Here is a 16,565-nt window from a genome sequence, read left to right as displayed (position 1 = left end):
AAATATGCGATTTGATATGAAAAGCAGGTGATGACTATGGAAGAGATGCATGGAAATACTGTAACCAACTGACACACTTTCTACATTTTGTAATGGAAGATGGCTTTTTTATTTTTATGTTTGTTTGTCTTTGTTCAAAAATAAATAAAAATTGTTTTAAAAAAAGAACAGCTGTATTTGTTAATGTGAACAGCACAGCAATTGACTAATTTCAGATTTAAGATAATTTTTTTAATTTTTTTTTTTCAGGTTAGGGAGTCAGTAATTAATCGTTTCCTGATCACAAAGCACCATTTTGTTCTTTCTGACTTGGTCAATGAAGATGAAATCCCTACTATTGGGTAAGGAAGAGAATATAAGGCTAGCTCAAAGTTGTAATGTGTTTCAGATGTACCATTATTTTGAAGGGTTTTAATTTATATATTTTTTGAAAGTACAATTGAGGTCCTGAAAACCTTGCTTAATTTGTTTTAAAATGTAGCCATGTCCCTTTCTAAGCAAACTTGCTTCTAGTTTTGTCTCAATAATATCTAATGGAATAACATTTAATCTATCTTTGGCTGGCATTTTTAATTACATTTTCTGAAAACGTGAAGGTAATTGAAGGTTGTTGAGGACAATATGAAATTGATTGTGTGTAAACAACATATTTCTACAACTATGCCGGACAAGGGCATTTGGAAGTAGCTATGACAACACTACCATATAAGTGACATCAGAATATGTACGATGTCACATGCACGATATCAGCTGTTTCTTGAAGTAAAAGAAGGGCTAGGCCAGGAACTGAAGGAAGGTGGGCAGTTAGCAACATTAAGGGTAGAAATGGAAACTCAATGGCATACGAGACACATACCCAAAAGAGGAAGCTCTTATGCTGGAGTGAAACTGCCATAAAGAGATGTACCATTGTTTATTGTCAGTCCTGTAAGGTAGACCAGATCAAGAAACCAATGCCATGTAGAATAGTTTATTGTAAAATTGTAGCAACAGAATCTTGTATCCTTATGTGAAGCAAGAAATTGCTTTTCTTAGACATTTTTCCATCCATTATTCCTCGTCTGGCCTTCGGGTGCCTTGGAAAATAGCTTGACCCTCTCCTCTCTGTGGCAGCCCCTCAAATATTGGAACACTGCTATCATGTCTGCCCTGATCCTTCTCTTCACTAGACTAGCCATACCAGTTCCTGTAACTGTTCTTCATATGTTTTAGTCTCCAGTCCCCTAATCATCCTGGTTGCTCTTCTCTGTACTTTTTCTAGTGTCTCAACTCTTTTTATAGACAAGGAATAATGGAAGGAAGCTGATCAAGGAGAGATTCAAGCTAGAAGTAAGGAGAAATTTTCTGACAGTGAGAACAATCAACCAATGGAACAGCCTGCCTTTAGAAGTTGTGGGAGCTTCATCCCTGGAAGCTTTCAAGAAGAGATTGGACTGCCGTTTATCATAAATGGTATAGGGTCTCCTGCTTGGGTAGGGAGTTGGACTAGATAACCTACAAGGTCCCTTCCAACTCTGTTAAGCTGTAAGGATCTGTAGGTGTTTGTGTGATGTAAATTAGTGTTGTTTATTCAGCTACTGCTGAGTCATGGTCTGGTTTCAGTCTATTAGAATGGCTGGTTGTTTCTGATTATTACCAGCCATTCAATCAGACCAAAACCAGACCATGACTCGGCAGTATCCGAACAAATAAGACTAATTTACATCGCACAGAAGATACTTAAAACCAAAGGCCATGCCACAGTAACAACAGCCAGCCAATTTAACAGTCTGAAGTCAGACCATGACTCAGAAGTAGCTGAACAAACAACATCCACACTAATTTGCATCACATCAAGATCAGTGCTCTGACAGATGAGCACAATTCAAAGCACACTCCTGATGTCTCCTTGAATAGTGATGAAATATTTGCAACCAAAATGCCCAGCTCGGAGCTCAGACCAACAGACCAATTATCAACCTGAGCTACTTATATTCAAATATATTTCTTCTTAAAAATCTCCAGTGATGGAGCACCCACAACTTCTGAAGAGAAGCCATTTCACTGATTAATTGTTCTCACTGTCAGGAAATGCCTTCTTAGGTTCTAGGTTGATTCTTTCCTTGATTAGTTTCCATCCATTGCTTCTTGTCTTGCCTTCAGCGGCTTTGGAAAATAGGTTGATCCCCATCTTCTTTGTGGCAGCCCCTCAAATATTGGAACACTGCTATCATGTCATCCCTAGTCCTTTTTTTCATTAGACTAGACATACCCAATTACTACAACCATTATCCATGTAGTGTTTGTCTAAAGTTACAGTGACACTGAAAAAAAAGAGATTTGCAACCAATCCTTGCATTTTCAATCATTGTTATGAGGTCAGAATTCAGGTGTTTGGCAACTGGTATGTATTTACAATGGTTGCAGCATCCTAAAATCATGTGTTGGCCACCATCTGCAACCTCCTTATCTGGTTTCTGACCAGCAAAGTCAAATCAGCAATATTTGTTTAATAGCCACATAACTCACTTAACAACAGTGATTTGCTTAACACCCATGGCAAAATCAGGCAGTTACTTAACAACTGTTTGCTTAGCAACCGAAGAAATACGGATCCCAATTATGGTTGTAAGATAAGGACTATATAGCAAAAGCAATAGCACTTAGACTTATATACCGCTTTTGTATTTATTTTATACAATGACAATAAATACTATACTACTACTACTACTACTACTACTACTACTACTACTACTACTACTACTACTACTACTACTGTGCTTACAGCCCTCTTTAAGTGGTTTACAGAGTCAGCATATTGTCCCCAACAATCTGGGTCCTCATTTTACCTGCGGAGGATGGAAGGCTCAGTCAATCTTGAGCCTAGTGAGATTTGAACTGCTAAATTGCAGGCAGCCGGCAGCCAGTAGTCAGCAGAAGTAGCCTGCAGTACTGCACTCTAACCACTGTGCCACCGTGGCTCAGGTATATGTAAAATTCAAATAGAATCCTCTGATAGTATCTGCTACTTCTGAAAAGTGCTTTGTTTAATTTGGTTATTTTGTTCTCCTTTAAACAAAGAACTCTTGAATGTATGGAACAGGAATGGACATTACTTTGTATGATACACATTGATTATCCAGACAACTTCATGGATTCTGGGCTTTGTACATTCCCAAGCATCCTTTGCTAGCAATTTCAGAACTGAAGGAATGAACACATGTAGGCGCTTCTCACTCTCAAGCAATTAATGAGTTTCCTAGCTTTTGCTCTAATTTCAGCATCAAGATTGACCCAGTAGAATTTACAGGAGTTTGGGAAAGCAATCAATATCTGGCATTCTAGTATTAGAACATATACTTCTTGATTTTACCTGCTAAGAGAAAAATCGGCCATGGTGTTGAACTTTTCAATCTGAGAAATGTAATTAATAGTGAAGTGTAACCTTATTTTTTGAGTTTTTGTAAGCTTTTCAGTCGATCTAGCTTATTGCATGAATGCGTTTTTTAAAATCATTTTTTGTTTATGCATCCACTGAACTTCATTTCAATTTTGCTTTTTCTTTTTGTTCTGCTCTGCCTTCTGTTTAAGTTCTTCTGGCCCAGGGTATGTCAACTTGCATTCTCACTTCTATGTAGATGGTTGGTTTTGAGATCGATATCCAAACCAGTGTGTTTTGTAGAATTGTTATAGTTTTGTTTAGAAATTATAGCTATTTATACAATGTTAGCATGACAAATTATAGCAACATAACTTTTATATTGTGGCTCTGCTTTTTTTTAAATAGCTTTTTGAGTGTCAGCCTGTTTAAACTGGCCGAATCAAAGCGACCTTTAAAACCAAGGCGAAAAGAGAGGAAGAAAGTAATGGCACAGAATCTCTCAGATGGTGATATAAAACTCTTGGTTAATGTTGTTAGAGCGTTTGAGCTTCCTGTTAGAAAGTGTGCTGGGAGGTAAGCAACTTTTAGCAATGTTCTTTGGTGTATTGGACACACTGCTTTAGTCTATATGCCTGCTGACCACAATCTTAGACAGCAGTACTGGAGTATTTATCCTCCCCCTCCCCATTTTTAATTATTAGTACTTTATTGTTACATAGCCATGTATATTACCTTTCAAAGCTTTAACTGTGCTTGTTCCATTCCTCCAGGCATATAATTCAAAAGGTCCTGAAAAACACCTCTCTTGTGATGTGATGGTATGTAAGAAAATGAGAAGAGCTGCAGCCAAGGCAATGGTAGATCTCAGCCCAAAGAAGGCATGTTAAAATCTCAGAAGGCAGCCTTCCTAGTTCCTTGGAAAGTAAAGTCAAGGGTAGAGGACAAGGGAGATGTGCTTCTAGATTTGGAAGATTCTATTCTTAGAGGTTATAATACCTTATAATAATTGTAATACTTAATATACTGTGTTTCCCCAAACATAAATCCTACCCTGAAAATAAGCCCTAGCCCGATTTTTATGCCTGCAATAAATATCATCCCCAAAGTAAGTCCTACTTAAGGTCACTTAAGAGTCTACACAGTCACCCAGCTGCCCATTCTGTTTGGTTGCTGCCTATACGAGGTGAGGTGGGGGGATTAGTGTGTGTGCTGCGGCTACAAGGTGAAGCACTGGGAAGGTGGAGGATGAAGTGAGGCAAGGGTTGCAGAGCTTAGCCACACACCCTGAACCAGCTTACCTGAGGACCCCACAGCCAGGCCGTCAAGTGCCGACAACTGCTTGGCCTTGCGGCATCAGCTCCAGCAACCCCATGCAGAATTGCCAGTCTGCTTCTTCTACTTGCCTCTGCAACAAAGCAGGAGGCTGAGCAATGCACCAGTGCCATAGCCACTAAGCAACGTGGTGGTATAGTGGAGGATGAAGTGAGGCAGTGGTGGGGGTGGAGGATGAAGCAAGGCAAGGGGGGGCGGAGCTGTTCCATGCACCCTGACTGGCTTACCAGAAGGTCCCGTTGCCAGGCCATCAATGTGCTGACAACTGGCTGGCCTTGCAGAAGTGGCTCCAGCAGCCCCGTGCAGGATCCCATGTAGCCACTGGCCTCCTTCATCTCCTTTCTCATCACTGCAACGAAGCAGGAGGCTGAGCGATGTTCCGGTGCCACAGCCACTTAATGAGTCATTGGGGTGGTAGAGGATAAAGAGAGGTGGGGGGGTGAAGGACACTAAACCCTACTTTAACTCACCCCACCACAGGGGAACTACAATGCCATACCCTAACCCTGACACCCCTGATTTAATGGTACCATACACTTAACCCCCAGACAAGATGAGTGCAAAAAGAAAGCTATTCCATTGAGTTCAAAAAAGGACTTGGAGGACTCTCAGGGCAAGAATCTTTCTGCAAAGAGAAGAAATTGGATCTCTGTATGGTTCAAAAATGGCGAGCAGAGTACGATAACCTCAGACAACAGGTGGACAAGGGAAATGCTAAGAAGCCCAAGGGTGGGTCAGGTCAGCAACCATCATTTCCTGAACTGGAAGAGAACATCTGTGAATGGATTGCTGACAGGAGAGCAAAGGCTTTTGTTGTGCACAGGGTTGATACTCAAATATTTGCCCTTGCAATGGCATCACAATTAGAAATATCCCCAGAATAATTCAGAGCATCACAACACTGGCTGGATGGCTTCCTTCAGCGATATGAACGGTCTCTAAGAAGATCAACAACACTGTTCAAGCTGGAAGATACTGATCTTATTAAACGTGCACTTGCATGTAACTCCTTTGTTGATGGCATCAACTTTTCTAACTACCAACTCTCCAACATGATTGCTATGGACGAAACTGCAGTGTTTATGGGCCAAGGATCTCAAATGACAATTCATCAGAGGAGTGCCTCATCAATCTATTCCCTCCACTGGTTACGAAAGTGCACGTGCTACCTGTATTTTGTCAATTTGTCTGGATGGAAAGAAAGCCCCACCTCTAATCATTACTAAGGGTGAGAAAGGTAAGATGGAACTTTTTCAGATGTTTATGTTCTTGAAACCAAAAAAGCCTGATACACCCAAGCTGTTATAAGGAAGTGGGTCGATTTAATGCTGCCACTTGTTGTTCAAGGTGGCCAAAGAGGTCTGCTAGTCTGGGATTCATCCAGCACTCAGCGCACTAAAGACATGAAGATGTTCCTTGCACAGAGAAGAATATATCAAATAATGATTCCCACAGGAATGACTACCTATCTCTAGACTCTTGATATTGCAATAAACAAGCCATTCAAGGACCATTTGCACATGGAAATCCATGGCTACATTGAAACAGACTAGAGAGAAATCAGTGTGGAAACTTTATGAAGTCTAGCCTTCCACAGGTTGTGACTTGGGTGAAGAATTTATAGGATAAAATCACTGACGCCTGTGTTGCCAATACACCATGAGTAGGCTACATGGACAAGAAGTGCTCATTTATAATAATAATAATAATAATAAATTTGAATTTATTAGCCGCTCCCTTTCCAGGCAGGACTCGGGGCGGCGTACACTAGGACATATATAAACATACATATATACAAAGACATACATGCACGGAGGAGGTAATAGATTACAACATTTAGACAATTAAAACCATTAACATACCCCGTTTAATAAAAACCCAATATACAATAAAAATTTAAAATTTAAAAAAAGACAGTCAGGAGGAATATGAAAAAATTACGGTTGAGCCAGGCCAGATAATTGGAAGAGGTGGGTCTTCAACTGTACACGGAAGGAGCGGAGATCGGAAATAATCCTGATGTCACGGGGGAGGTCATTCCACAGGGCTGGGCCCATCACAGAGAAGGCTCTGCTCCTGGGTGTCGCCCCCCGACACTGTTTGGCGGACGGTACCCGGAGAAGTCCCTCTCTGTGCGAGCGAATTGGTCATAGGGATGTGTGGGGCAGGATGCGATCCTGCATGTAACTAGGTCCTGTGCCATGAAGCGCTTTAAAGATCATAATCAAAACCTTGAAACGCACTCGGTAGACCACAGGAAGCCAGTGCAGCTTGCGCAGGAGAGGTGTTACAGGGGAGTATCTAGTCCTCCCCATAATCACCCGCGCGGCCGCGTTCTGGACCAACTGTAGTCTCCGAGTGCATCTCAAGGGAAGCCCCATGTAGAGAGCATTGCAGTAGTCCAGGCGAGACGTCACTAGCGCATGGGTGACTGTGCGTAGGGCATCCCGGTCCAATAAGGGGCGCAATTGGCGCATCAGGCGGACCTGATGGAACGCCCCCCTTGCCACGGCTGTTACATGGTCATCCATGGACAGCCGGGCATCTAGGAGGACGCCCAAATTGCGCACCTGTTCCATGGGGGCTAGTTGCACGCCCCCAATGGCCAGAGATGGAAGCACCTGGTTGAACCGGGGGGCCGGAAGCCACAGCCACTCCGTCTTGGAAGGGTTGAGTTTTAGTCGGTTGCCATCCATCCAGACCCGTACGGCCTCCAAACACCGGGACATCATTTCGACGGCCTCATTGGGGTGGTTCGGGGTGGAAATGTATAGCTGAGTATCATCAGCATACAGATGATATCCCACCCCAAAACCACGGATGATCTCGCCCAGCGGTTTCATGTATGTGTTGAACAGGAGAGGCGAGAGCACCGATCCCTGTGGCACTCCACATGTGAGTGACCTCCGGGTCGAATTCTGCTCCCCTGCCAACACACGTTGCGTCCGGTCAGAGAGGTAGGAGCCAAACCACCGTAAGACGGTGCCCCTGACTCCCAGCCCCTCTAGCCGGTGCAACAGGATACCATGGTCGATGGTATCGAACGCCGCCGAGAGATCTAATAGGACCAGGATAGAGGAACAACCCCTATCTCTGGCCCTCCAGAGATCATCAACCAATGCGACCAAGGCCGTCTCCGTGCTGTGCCCGGGTCGGAAGCCGGACTGGCGCGGGTCTAGATAATCATTTTCCTCCAGGTGACGTGGGCACTGCTGTACCACCACACTCTCTACAACCTTCGCTAAAAAAGGAAGGTTGGAGACAGGACGATAATTGACTAGGTCCGTTGGGTCCAGGGAAGGCTTCTTGAGCAGGGGCCTCACCACCGCCTCTTTCAAGGCGGCCGGTAGAGACCCCTCACCCAACGAGGCGTTCACTAGGCCCAGGAGCCAGTCACGCGTAACCTCCCAGGATGCCAGTACAAGCCAGGAGGGACACGGGTCCAATAAACATGTGGTGGGTCGCAGACGTCCACGCAACCTGTCCAAATCCTCGATGGCAACCGAGTCAAACTCCTCCCAAAGCGGTCCCTCAAGACTCGCCACGGGCGTCTCTACTGGACCACTGAAAGGGGCTCATCCCATCCGGATTTGAGCGACTTTGTCCTGTAGATATTTCCCAAACTCCTCTGCTCTGCCCTGTAAAGGAGCTTCCCGCGGTCTCTCAAACAAGAGGGAGCGAGTCACCCGAAACAGGGCGGCAGGGCGGTTATCTGCGGACGCAATAAGAGCGGCACAATATTGACGTTTGGCCACTCTTAATGCCACAAGGTACGTCCTCAAATAGGCTCGTGCCTGTGCTCGGTTATGGAGACCTCTATTGCTAGATATGAGATATTGGGGCCAATGGTTTTACAGTAAATGGAGTCGCAAGAAATTCAGGCCAGAATTCAGTGTTTAGAGAGTTTGGAGAGAGGATGTTCCAGAAGAAGATGACAGGACTATATTTGAATAAATGTAGATGGTTGTACATCAGCTTGGTACATGGTTGCCCTGGGGTGGGTTAGGGTTTGGCATTGTGGTTGCCTTGGGGTGTGGAGGGTTAGGAGTGGGGTTAGGGTTTAGCCTCCTCCAACACACACACCCGCCTTGCTTAGTAGCTGCGGCACCGGTTCATTGCTCAGCCTTCTACTTTGTTGCGTCAGGGAGCAAGGAGAAGTAGAAGCAGGCCAATCCCGCATGGGGCTGCTGGAGCCCCTGCCATGAGGTCAGGCAGTTGTCAAAGCATATTGATGGCCTGGCTGTGGGACCCTCAGGTAAGCCAGTGCAGGATGTATGGGGCAACCCTGCACTCCCCATCTTGTTTTGTCTTCCACCCCCACCGCAGGCATGGGTTTCTGCTGGCATTACTGCCGGTTTGGTGCGCGTGCAATTTGTGCATGTGCAATTGCCTGTAAATAGGTGTGAGCATGTGCAGAACACTAAAAATGTTAAAAATACATGCTGTGGTGACTGGAGAACCAGTTTGGGGGTGTGGCGAGCCTGCCACTCCTACGAGTTCGGCAGCCCAGTTGCAATTGCCACTATCGGTTCATCTGAACTGGTTCAAACCGGTAGCAACCCACCTCTGCCCCACTGCCTCGCTTAGGTGCTGCTGCACCGGTACATTGCTTCATCCTCCACTCCACCTATTGCCTCACTTAGTGGTCACATCACCACTGCATCACTTTCTCTTTCACCCTCCCACTGCTTGGTTTTGTCTTCCACCTCCCTATCACCTTGCTTAGCGACCATGGCGCTGGTGCATCGCTTTGTCTTCCACCACTCCCCCTGCTTAACTTCATCCTCCACCCCCACCCTCCCGCCTCGCCTCCTGCTCCAATGTGGCCGCAAAAAAAAAGGGCTATCCTGAAAATAAGTCCTGGCGCTTATTTTGGCAATCCAAAACATATAAGACTTGTGTCTTCTTTTCAGGGAAACAAGGTAGGTAGTCCTCAACTTTACACCAGTTCATTTAATGGCCAAAGTTACAATGGCATTGAAAAAAGTGACTGATGTTAGTTTTCACACTTACGTCCATTGTGGGATGCCCATAGTCACATGATCAAAATTCAGATGCTTGGCACCGATTCATATTTATGATGATTGCCGTGTCCTGGGGTCATGTGATCACCTTTTGTGACCTTCTGACAAGCAAAACCAATGGGGAAGCCAGATTCTCTTAACAATTGTGTTACTAACTTAGCAACTGCAGTGATTCACTTAATAACTGTGGCAAGACAGGTCATAACTCACCTAACAAATGTCTCACTTAGCAACAGAAATTTTGGATGCAATTGTGTTGTAAGTTGAAGACTACATGTAACAAAAGTAGTGTTAGTACTCATGGTTTTGATTTCTCATCTAGACTACCTCAAAAGGCAGCTTGCAAGTCTGAAAGCACATCTCTCCCTTCTCTACCCTTCTGTTTTCCAGGAAACTAGGGAGAGTCCTTTCCAAGAAATTGCCAGGCCCCCCCATTCCTGCTGTATGCTGAGATCTCTCTTGTGTAACCATTGCCTCGACTGTGGCTTTTTCTCCTGTATCCCAAGGTCATTTCCACAAACCATCATGTGAACATCCCAGGGTTTTCCTATTCTATATAGAATCAAAAACCTTTCATTACCTTTCTGATGATTATTAGATCATCAGATGCTAAATATTTGATTTCGCAGTTCAGATTAGGAGCAGCTGAACAACCCCTTTTACAGACATCCACCCCCCAAAAAGACAGGGCAAATTTTGTGAAATAAGGGTGTGGGGAGAACAGGAGGTAACATTTTCCAGTTATGGTTCCAGCTTGGTATAGTACCTTTTTCTTTTGTTCCAGGACATACTGAAATAAGATAAAACATCTCTGAAGAGTATTTAGTTTAATAGTTGATTCTTGCCATCTTTACTTATTTCACTTGAAATATTTAAATGGCGTTAATATTATTTTAGTTTCATTATTAATTTTATTTTTCATTATCACAGCTATTACAACTTACATTTGTAGTGTGGTAACTTTAGTCAGTTATTGGTTTTTTAATTTATTCACACTTACTACATTTTAACTGTTACAGAGATCAGCAGTACAGTATATAAGTAGCACAAATAAGATCCGTGTAGGGGGGAGGTAAACCTGTTACTTGTTCATGCTGAGCCAAATTGTTTTGGGGGTTTGGGTGGGTGTAATGTACGTATGTGTGAAAATTGAAAAAATAGCAAAAACAAGAAGGGAAATAATTTATTTGTATTATTGCTGTGCAAATGTCGTCATCGCTTTTGCAAAATTTGTACTTAAAGTCATTTTGTTTTCTTTTTTTCAAATCCTATTGGAAGTTTATTAACTTTTTCTACATCTTTTTGTAAAGCAAACTTCAGCAGCCATCGAAATCATCATGGGCTTTCAATGAGACATTTGTTGGTTCTGCAACTCCACACAGCCCCAACCACAGTATGGACTGGACATTTAGCCAGGTACGTTACAATGCCATGAACCTGGAGGGGATAAATAGATAAATAGTTGAATAATAACAATATCCTTATTCCTTTTTATATATAGAGATCACCATTCCCCTATTTATTTATATATATATATATATATATATATATATATATATATATATATATATATATATATATATATATATATATATATATATATATATATATATATATATATATATATACACATATACATACATATATATATATATATATATATATATATATAATTTTTATTTTTAACACAAACAAAACAGCACATACATAAAAAAAACTTCATCAATTTCGTCAAGCATGTTGTTTGGTTACAGGTTTTTGTGCATCAATTTTTACAAATAGAAATAACAGCACTGGTTATCCATCAAACATGACTAAGTACATCACTATCATTGAGCATCCCATGTTCAGATTACCATTACTCATCCTTCATTTCAAACAAACCTTATTTCCTTAAATCCTTAATTATCTATTAAGCAACAATAAATCTTTATAAAGTTATAAACTCAGGTCTTACAAAAAAGAATAAAAATAGTACTACTAATAAATAAAAAAGAGAAAGGATTTCCCATCGACTCATATTGTAGATCATAACTTTCAATTAACCACCATGTGACCAATCAACCCTAAGATATAGAATATTGATAGTATAACATATTCAAGTCCAGTAATAATTTTCCATTGTTAATCCAAGATGTTATTAAATATTTCAATTCATGTATGTATCAATTATTCATTACATCATCATTATTCCATTTGACATACAGGAATTTTTCTACTATGACATGCTTACAATTATACATAATTCAAGTCAACCCACTCTTATACCTTAGATTCATTATTGTCTTTATATATCATATGATCAAGCACTCTAAACCATTCCACTATTCTTGATGGGTTCATTCTGTGAAATTGATAAATATAGCTGCTAACACTCAAAAAAGATTTAATGCTTCTAGTGGTAGTATATTCTTCTTCTATGTTGTAGAAGAAGAAATATTCCTAATTGAATTATTATATTGGCTACCTAAGTCCACTGGACTCTTTAATATATTTTAAATATTATTTACCAATGCATTTAAATAACATTTTCCTAAGAATGTACTGTATATTTATTGAAAATTGTTTTTTCTACTTTTTTTCTTTGTAGCTTGTTAAATAATATCAGTTTATATATAATGCTCCATATATTGATCAGAAAGTAAAAGGCTTGGGTCTCCACATGCCAAGTTAAAATGCAAGTGAAATACTGAGGGATTCAGCTTGTTTTAACATCTGCCTAGTCCTGAAATCATAATAGTGTCTTTATTGGGTCAATCCTGCCACCAAAAAAAAAAAAACAGAGAGAGAGAAAAACCACAATTCCCACTTCCTGAATTCGATAAACCAACATACCCATTACAGACTGGGCTAAACGGAATGTATTCATTATATTCTTACAGAGTTTTGGTCATATGCTTTTCATGAAAATTCTCAATAATGATGTAGCCTTTTTGATAAATTTTGAATTTGAAAGCTTTCAAGAATGTTTTCCAAGAGACTTCCCTTTATAAATGAGCATATTTCCACTTAGCCTATTCATCTTGTTATCCATAGTCTGTGTTATTTGATTTGGGGGAAAAGTTTTATAAACTTTGAACGCTAAATGTAAAGATTTTTTTTAAAAAAAATCTTTGGTGTTCAGATAAATTTTATTAATGTTAAGTGTTAGAAGCACGGAATGTTAGAAACGGTATTGAATAGGGAATCAAACAATAAAATATCATACTATTTTGAAAGCCAAATTTACATGAACTAGAAAATTTTGACCCTGGAAATTTTTTCCAGAAAGTGTCCATATCTATGACTGTAAAAGTAATTATTCATATATTTATTTTAATGGATGTTTATAATATGCTTGGAGGTATCTACAGTTTCTACTTTTAGTTGGAAAACGTAGTTTGACATATCTGAACTTTGCATCTCATCTAATATATCAAAAACTTTGAGTTCTGTTTAATTGTAGGTTTCAGTTCGGCCTTTTGTAGAGGTTTCTTTCCAGCGAACAGTTTGTCGGACAACCACCGCAGAAGGATCAAATCCAAACTGGAGTGAAGAATTGGAACTTCCATTTAGGTGTGAATGGATCCCATAAGGCCTTCTTTCCATTGGAGAAGAACTACATTGGGTGGGACAAAAAGACCAAGATCAAATTGTGCATTTGGATTATTTCTCCTCCTCCTCTTCTTTTTCTCCTTTAGGTTTCTGAAGGAGGGAGGTTTTGAATTGGTCTTTGTTAGTTTAAGCCAAATTTGGAAAGATTTCTTGTCCCCGTTACCTACCCCTGTTATTTAGCATTTTTATTCTGTACCTCACAAAGTGGCAAATAAAATCCTTATGTGAACATTTCAGTTGCTTGCAATGAATCCCCACCAGTAGGTATAACAAAATAGCTTTGCATTTTTCTGAAAATAAAGGCAGTTTTGATTTCTGTAAAAGACCGCAAAGGAACTGACTTTGAAAACATGGCTGAAGAGTGAGAAAAAGTTCATTGTGCTCCAGATCTTGATTCTACCAGTGTATCACATTCCATCTCAAGCTTTGGGCATTTTTTATCATTCCCTTATTGAATGAGATAGCTTCTGTTCACATCTGGATGAACGATTGGGATTCTGGTGGGATGGGGGTCAAACCTTTGAACTCTCTAATACTCTGCTAACCCTTCTAATGGAACAGGTTATTGGGTGTTGCATTGTGATGAAATCATTATAAAAATTGAGTTAGTCTTAGAGAATAGGGAAGAAGGTAAGAGAAAACAAGCCTTTGCCATGCTGATGTATTTTGCAAATTATATTTTGATCTGTACTGTATCTGTTTTAAAATATCGTTACAGAGCTCCTAACAGTGACTATAGCATCTCTAGTCTGCAGTCAGTGAAGGATGACATCTTCATTAACATCTTTGATGAAGTACTGCATGATATCTTAGAGGTGAGCAAATCATCTGAAAAATTCTCTTGAGCCCGTCTGTTGAGAAAACAAAATGAAAAGAGCTGGAAGGTGAGTTTACATTTACTCCCCTAATGGAGTCCCAGACACAGAATATTCAGATCTGAAAAGCAAAGTGCTCTCTCCAAGATTTGCTGACCGCAGATTAGACTGGATATTCTGAAGGTCGGTAGATTGAACATTCAAACACTTTCTGTGAAGTGAAAGGAAAGAGAAGAATTAAAATAAGATAGAGTTTCGCTCTTTGCTGATAACTGTGGATGCATCATTGCAAACATAGTGGAACTATTTTCACCAGTGAACATAGGAAACCTTGTTCTGATTTTATGTATTGAATAGGATGGTACCAGGACAGGACAGACTAGAATAGCTTTATTTGGCCAAGTGTGATTAGACGCACAAGGAATTTGTCTCTGTTACAGAAGCTGCCATCTTTATTGTTATTTTATAAATAACTCATGTTGGGAAACATATCTAATACTCCTTCCTCCTCCTATCTCCATCATAACAATAACCCTCTGAGGTGAGTTGGACTGGGAAAGGGTGGCTGGCCCAAGGTCTTCCAGCCAACTTTCTTGCCTAAGGAAGAACTATAACTCACTGCCTTCTGGCGCCTTAACTACTAGATCACCATGTAGTCAAGAGTGATTGGTATCATACTACCTACAGTATACATACTGTATACATACAAACGTAGATAAATTAAAAGCAAGAATTAAAAACCAAGGACACATGGGGAACCAGAGGTAGAATGGGGGATGGGGGATCTGTTGTTACTTGATCAACCACCTCCATTGTGCTATTCCCCATTGGGGCTTAGGCCAACTGTCAGAGCCAGGTCTTTAGGCCCTTACAAAAGGATAGGAGGGTTGGGGCCAATCTCACATCGGGGCAAGATGTTGCAGAGGGCAGGAGCAACAGCAGAGAAGGCCCTTCTTCTGGACCTTGCCAGCTGGAATAATTGGACTTACAGAACCTGCAGCATGGTTCCTCTGCTGGCATGAGTGGGGCAGGCCAATTCCAGTGTGGTAAGATGGTCCCTCAGGTGACTTAGACCCATGCCTTGAAGGACTGTAAAGGTGATCACCAACACTTTGAATTGCAGCCAGAAACAGACCAGTAACCAATGCAGCTCATGGAGCAGTGGTGCTACTCGGGCCATTCTAGGGGTCCCAAAACTGCCCACACTGCCGCACTCTGCACCAGCTCTAGCTTCCGAATGCTCTTCAAGTTTAGCTCCATGAACAGCACATTACAATAGTCCAACTGTGAGATAACTAGGAACTGAATGACTGAGCGCAAGGACTCCTGATCCGGGAAAGGCCTTGTGCACCGGCTCTTCTAGTCACAACTGCAGCCTGCTCCGCAAGCAGTAGTCATGAGTCTAGGAGAACTCCCAACTTGCAGACCAGATCTGTCTGGGGCAGTGCCACCCCATCTATAGTCAAAGATGACAATGTCCCAGACCCTGGGGCCCCGTGTATCCAAAGTCATTTGGTCTTGCCAGGGTTCATTGGAAGCCTGTTTTCCCCCACCCAAGCCCCCACAGCTGCCAGACCCTATGAGAGGGTGGTTACAGCATCACTTGAGTCACCAAGAATGAAAATATAAAATTCGGTGTCATTGGCATACTGTAGATGTTTCAACCTGTAGTGACAGATTATCTTTCTCAGCGGTTTCATATAGATGTTGAAAAATAGCATAGAGAGTACACAGCCAACCCAAAAGGATACCGTGGCCAATGGTATTGAAAGCTGCAGAGAGGTCAAGGAGAGCGAGGATGGTTGCACTACCTCCATCCCACTCTCACCAGAGATCATTGACAAGCACAAACAATAACGTTTCTATCCCATAACTGGACATGAATCCAGATCGAAAGAGGTCCAGATAATCTGTTTCATCCAGAACCCTCTGCAGCTGCAGGCCACCACCTTTTCTACAACATTCCTTAAAATTGGAAGATTGGAAATTGGACAAAAATTGTCCAGATGGGTGGGGTCCAGTGATGGCTTGTTAAGGAGGGAGCGAACCAGGGCTTTCTTAAAAGCATAAGAAATGTATTCTCCTCTAGTGATGTATTAATCCTGCTTAGACCTACCCGCTAATCACCATCCAGGAGGCTTACACCATCCAGGAGGAACAAGGATTAACTGACAAGTGGTGGCACTGATAGCATCAAGTGCCCTGTCCACTTCATCAGGGCCAACAGAATCAAATTGTTCCCAGATAATAGGGCAAGATATCTCCCCAGGCATTTCACATGGACACTTTCCATGCATGGGATCCAGCTTGGAATGGATCCCAGTGACTTTGTCCATCAGATGCTGAACAAACTCCTCTGCCCAGCCCTGTAAAAGATCAACTCAGTCTCCCCAACCCAGGACAGGCAACCCGAAACAGGTCACCGGATGGCACTCTGAG

The 16,565-nt window shown here is 41.7% G+C and overlaps 1 protein-coding gene across 3 annotated transcripts in view; it reads left to right on the top strand.

Moving 5' to 3' along the window:
- CC2D2A (coiled-coil and C2 domain containing 2A) overlaps positions 1–16,565 on the top strand; it is a 110,359-nt gene that overhangs the window by 65,230 nt on the left and 28,564 nt on the right. For all 3 annotated transcript variants that reach the window (XM_081959386.1, XM_081959387.1, XM_081959385.1), the window contains exons 20-24: positions 250–341; positions 3,767–3,934; positions 11,028–11,133; positions 13,163–13,272; positions 14,030–14,126. In XM_081959386.1, coding sequence (XP_081815512.1) covers positions 250–341; positions 3,767–3,934; positions 11,028–11,133; positions 13,163–13,272; positions 14,030–14,126 — 573 coding nt within the window. The remainder of the gene's footprint in view (positions 1–249; positions 342–3,766; positions 3,935–11,027; positions 11,134–13,162; positions 13,273–14,029; positions 14,127–16,565) is intronic.

This window comes from Natrix helvetica, assembly GCF_964273705.1.
Source record: "Natrix helvetica genome assembly, chromosome: 7".
Lineage (NCBI taxonomy): Eukaryota > Metazoa > Chordata > Lepidosauria > Squamata > Natricidae > Natrix > Natrix helvetica.
Note: the sequence above shows the minus strand (reverse complement) of the source record. Positions and strands in the feature narration are given on the sequence as shown.